The following is a 5,849-nucleotide window of genomic DNA, read 5'->3' on the forward strand; positions in this document are numbered from 1 at the left end:
TTTGGATTTTATTTGAATTTTGTATGAAAAATACAAAGCGAAACTTTATTCAAGTGCTCACTCCGTAGCTAAATCATTCATTCCATTTATTTCAGAAATACCAAATAGCGCGACGAAATGTTGCTCGGCTTGCTTCAGCCGCATATCGCGCCGTTTGGCACCGCATCTCGCTGGTGGTACCGAAGTATCCGAGGATGGCACCGACGCTTTATCGCGTCAGTGGACAGACGAAGAGCTTGAACAACTCCGCAGGGCACTTCGGGAACATGGCACCAATTGGCCGAAAGTCGCCGAACAGATACCCGGCAAAACAAATCATCAGTGCAAAAACTATTACTTTGCTTACCGAAAGAAACTGAGTCTCGATCAGGTAGTTGCCGAATACTACGCCTCATTGGGCGAGGAACGAAGACCGTGTCTAACTGACGAGGAAGAAAGTGGCAGTAGTACTAGTAGTTGCGATGAGCTGGCTGTAAGTTTCTCATGAACTAAAAATGATTTAATTTAAACACATAATCAGAATTTGAAATGAAAAGTATGTACATTTTTGCGTAAAAAAATATACATAATTTTGCTATTCCTACAAATTACAAATGGAACTAGCTAAATAGCTTTTGATACAATTGATACATTAATTTTTTATATAAGAAATTGCGTTAAATTAAACATTTTACTTACTTGCGTATATATCAATTAGCCTTACTTTATTTTCTCTTCTAGGTTCATGATTCAAGTGATACAGCCAGCGCAGGAAGTCCGGCAACGACTATGACAGGCAATAATGTAGCATCGAGTGGTACTCCGGCGACATCGTCGTCATTATCGATGTCTTTCCGATCCAGCGAGCAAAAACTCGGCGAGAAACTCTCGGATATAGCCGTAGTATCACTTGTACCGCCCGGATCATCTCAACAGTCTTCCAGCAGTGGAACTGCTACTGCTACTTCAGGTGGCAGGGAAGATTACGACAGTTCTGCCACGGTAAGACAAAGTTCTCGGATTGTCTTTTTCAAATTTTGCCTTGTATAAGATGTACATATAATTAGTTTTATTGTTAATTTTAGCATTTAAAAATGATAAGAATGTAATTACAAAACAAGATGCAAAACAATGTTTTTGTGCGATAGGACCGTCTGATAGAGGTGCGCTAATTGTTTCAGGAGACAGCGGACGAAGGTCAGGGAGGTGCTGACATGGATAATAGCAGTGTTGTGGTGACTCTGACAACTTCCAACAGTAATACAACATCGTTGCAACAACATCCGCAACCACCACCGATTGTGCACTCACCACCTTCAACAACGAGTAATTCCAATCCACTCACTGTCAAGGATCTCATGCTTGGAGTCATCGAGATGCAATTAAAACGTACTCCCAACAGTCCAGCCGACGGTGGTGGCTCATCAGCACCCAATAATTCTGGCACTCCGACGATATCTAGTATTTTGAAAACAGATCATCGTAATGACATAACATATGTTCGTGGCTACAAATCGTCGCCAAATATAGCAAATACTACGTTGTCTAATAGAGATACAAATCTAGCCACACTCTCCGTTGTCTCGGGACCTCATCATGCTCATCGTTCTGCTCCAAGTCCACAACCAATTGGTAGGTTCATTGATAATATATATTTAGATCTCGTTATATTTAGATCTTTACTTAAAACTTACTCTTCTTAAATCTAATTTTTATATAAAATTTACTTTCAAAATAATGACTTTATCATGTTCATTTAAAATCCATTCTTATTTTTTGACAATCTGTGCGTTATGTCATTCATGATTTATCAGAAAAATGGACTAAATTTATGATGTATGCATTTTCTTTCTCTTTAGGTCAAATGCAAGCTACCATTACTCCTTGCCCACCAGCAGTACCGAGTAGTCAAGCTTCATCTTCGGACTTGCTGCCTAAGGAAGGTTTGGTTGTCATGCAAGTACAACAAGCGTTGCGAGAAACGGAAGGAACGTTAGATTTGAGTATCAAAAAACCAAGATTACAACAAGATTACAATCATTCAATGCAACTTCACAAGCCGCCGACGGTTACGCTTTATCGGCCGGAACCGCCGGGTGCATATTATCATCCTCACGCGCCTCATCCCGAACAAGGTCGTGGCGCGAAAAGTCCATTGATTTATGCTTCGTCACCGCGACCACAAGCGCCTATTACACCTAAGATGAACAAAGTCACCGTACCACCGCCTCATCCTAAGTTATCTCCAAAATTAAGTACCATAGCCACGCCGGGTCACAAAGGTGGTTCCATCACGCATGGCACGCCTGTATCCACAGCGCGTTATGAAGGTTTGTTGCGGCAAATGACGCCGCCTGGTAATCCAACGGTTACTGGTGCTGTTTCGAACGCTAGTGAACGAGGCGGCGGCGGCAGCAGCGGCGGCGCCATTAATGCCGGCTCCGCTGTACCAGGGACTCCGAAAGATACAGGTGGTTCAATTACACAAGGTACACCGGTACTTCCGTTCGCGGTAGACAAACGCGGCACGCCTATATACGATTATCATCGTACCATCCGACATTCGCCTGTGACGGGCGGTGGCAATGTTCCACCCCCACCGCCGGGACAGGGTCCTACAAGTCAGGCGGCGTCACCAGCCGTGGTAGTGAGTCATGGTGGCAGTCAGTACAACTCTTATTCTGCCGCCGGGCGGCCGCCGCCCAGTTACTCGATGGAGCAACAATTATCCAGCCGACAGATCATCATGAATGACTATATCACAAGTCAGCAGATGCATGCGCGTGCTCGTGGTAGCAGTAGCACTGGTGCATCTGTTGTCGCTGAGACGACTGGTAAGAGCGAACCGCCACCGCCACCGTCGTCCACTCTCTACTATACTAGTACGCCTCCTCCATCACAAACACATACGCAACCGCGGCAAGGTGTTATCCAGAGGCACAATCCGCAGAAGCAAATGCACTATCCACCACCACCACCTGGCTTAGAGGCGTTTTCCAGTTTAGTGGATGTGGCAGTACAACAACCCAGTCTTCCGGTACCACATCCGCACGGCCATCCAGCTGCATCCGGTAGTAGTGGCCACGAGGGTCTCGGTAAAACGATGGCAGATCGCCTGTTAGCCGATCGTTATGACAATAACCGCGCGTTTCGTGAGCAAGAGATACGGCTACAGGAACATCGTATGGCGGCAATGCAGGCTGCAGAACACAGACTAGCAGTGGCTGCAGCGGTGCAGCAGCATCATCATCGTGATCGAGATAGAGAACGCGACCTCGTTCATTTACGGGAAAAGGAGGAACATCGTTTGCATCGTGAAAAAGAATTGCAACAATTAGAGCATCGTCTTGCAGTCCAGCAGCACCATCAACAACGTGAAAAAGATCTCCAGCAGCAAGAGCACCGTCTCGTGCAGCAACGAGAGAAGGACATGCATGTCGAGCACGCTCGTTTGTCTGTGCAGCAAGCCCGGGAAAAGGATATACAACACGAACATCGACTTAGTGTACATCAACAGCGAGAAAAGGAGATACATCAAAAAATGGTGGCAGCTGCCGCACAACGTGAGATTGAGCATGAGCATCGACTTGCAGTACAACAACAACGCGAGAAGGAGATGCAACAGCAAGAGCGGCTTGCCATTCAGCAACACGAAAAAGATGTTGAACGTCGCCTGGCTATGCAGCATCGCGAAAGAGATCTGGCGCATCTTCATCAACAACAACAACAACAACAGCAACAGATCCAGCAGCATATTCAGCAACAACGTATAGAGGCCGAGAGAAGACACATTGCGCAATTATACAGAGATCAACAGCAAATCGATAGAGATTCGTCGAGATTAGCAAGCCTCGGATTTTCCTCGCAATCTTCCAGGCTTCAACAATCTCAACAGTCTCAACAGCAGCAGCAGCAGTCATCGACGTCATCGTCATCTTCGCGACAGAGTCAATCTTCCAGTCAGCAAAACGATTCGTCGACTCTTACAGCCGCCAGTTTAATTGACGCTATCATCACCCATCAGATCAATCAGAGTGTTGAGAATCCCGGCGCAAGCGGATCGTCAGTCAATCAGCCAGCACGTGCTGGCGATCGTCTTTTTCAGGTAGCCGAACATATTTTTATTTTTCTTTGAAATTTTTAGTTTGTTGTAGAACATATGTTACATTTAAAAGAACTTTGTTTTTTGAAATTACGTTCTCATGCAATCCTATTCTTTTTCATCATTGTAGGGATTTCATCGCGAAAATCAGCAAGAACCTAATGGTATAGCTCACAGTCCTGCTGGTGAAGGCAGCGGTGGTGGAAATGGTGGAAGCGGTAACGGAAGTGGCGGCAATAAAGCAATTACTCTCGGCGAGCATGTTGATCACATTGTTTCTAAAGATTATGGCCCGCCTCATTCGTCGTATAGATCCTACACTGGGTAAGTCCTCGCGCAATGTAAACATCTCTTTAAGCTCAATATTACATCGTGATGAAAAATTCCTTTTTGTAAAACTAAATTACAAACCTTACAGTTATGAATTTAATAAGTTCATAGTTTTTTGCTCTGATTTACTTTATTTATTTTATTTCTTTCGGTTAATTTTATTTTATTCGGTTTTGTCGATTCTTATTTTATCAAATATAAATCTTACGAATAATAAAATTTATAATTTTAAAATTTTTTGAGGAAGCAATTTATTGAAACTTCTTATTGTAAAAAGAAGAAAGAGAACACATTTAATTTTTTTTCTTAACCGCAATGTATAAATATGTATTGGCGAATATTCGTATATTATAAATAATAGAAATCTTTATTTTCTAAACAATAGATATCAAATTTCCGAAGATCAATGGAAGAGACGAAAACATAATGAGCCGGACTCGGTGAAGACTGGGGACGAACGACAAATAATACGTGTTGCGCAACAGCAGCATACACAACAGCAACAGCAGCATCAGTCATCGGGAAAGCAGCAATATCATTCGGTCGAGCCAGTTTCGCCGCCGGAGGCAACTACCAATCATTACGCACGTCGCTTGTACGATTCGAGCACTGCCACATCCACTTCCGGGACTTCCTCCAACAAGTCGCATTCGACGCCATACGACGTGTCGCCATTCGATTATGTGAAAAACAAGATAGTTGAGGTGATGCGCACTGAGGACGACAAGGCCGGAGGTGGCGGCGGCGGCGATGGTGGTACGGGCTCCGACAGAAACGGAGGCGGTAATTCCGTCGTTGTGTCTGAAAAGGATGAAAAGGGGGTTGGTGCCGAGAGAAACGTGGAGAGAAGCCCATCGAATGGTGGTGGTGGCGGAAGTGGCGGTGGCGGTAATAGCGGAAGCAATGAGATGGTGGTCGACAATACGGGTGGACCGAATCCAACCACTCGTGAACAACCACCGCCGCCTCCTGCGCCCGCAGCTACTACCACGTTTTATCCATTTAGTGCGTTAGGGGTGCACACAGGACCACCGCCGGCCCCGCCACCTGCCTCAGCTACATCCGCCTCCGTGGCAAAATCGGAACAGATGCAAGCCGAGCCGGCGCCGCTGCTTTCCTCGCAATACGAGCCGCTCTCGGATGAGGATTGATAGTCTTCTGTAACCGTTCAGCGCTGTAACTGTTCTAAACTGGCATATACTAGTGCGACGATGCAAGATTATTATGGATGCAGAGAGATGCTGTGTGGCATACGTCTTTTTAGGATACTCGCAGATGATCATCGATTGAAACAATGATTAATTATATTGGACGATTTATCGATTATATTGGACGCTTTGCAGGCAATCAGAAGCTACATTGCGTTCTTGTCGGTCGCCAAATCCTAATCTAATTTAAGACTTCTTTTTTTATATATACGCATATATATATATATATA

The 5,849-nt window shown here is 44.8% G+C and overlaps 1 protein-coding gene across 2 annotated transcripts in view; it reads left to right on the plus strand.

The window, feature by feature from the left end:
- LOC108684288 overlaps positions 1-5,826 on the plus strand; it is a 33,760-nt gene extending 27,934 nt beyond the window's left edge. The window contains exons 10-15 of one of the 2 annotated variants that reach the window (XM_018188533.1): positions 96-472; positions 721-981; positions 1,161-1,611; positions 1,839-4,084; positions 4,212-4,405; positions 4,797-5,826. In XM_018188533.1, coding sequence (XP_018044022.1) covers positions 96-472; positions 721-981; positions 1,161-1,611; positions 1,839-4,084; positions 4,212-4,405; positions 4,797-5,562 — 4,295 coding nt within the window. In that variant the 3' untranslated portion in view covers positions 5,563-5,826. The remainder of the gene's footprint in view (positions 1-95; positions 473-720; positions 982-1,160; positions 1,612-1,838; positions 4,085-4,211; positions 4,406-4,796) is intronic. The other variant, XM_018188534.1, reaches the window with a different exon arrangement.
- The last annotated feature ends 23 nt before the right edge of the window (positions 5,827-5,849 follow it).

This window comes from Atta colombica, unplaced genomic scaffold (genome assembly GCF_001594045.1).
Source record: "Atta colombica isolate Treedump-2 unplaced genomic scaffold, Acol1.0 scaffold13, whole genome shotgun sequence".
Classification (NCBI taxonomy): domain Eukaryota; kingdom Metazoa; phylum Arthropoda; class Insecta; order Hymenoptera; family Formicidae; genus Atta; species Atta colombica.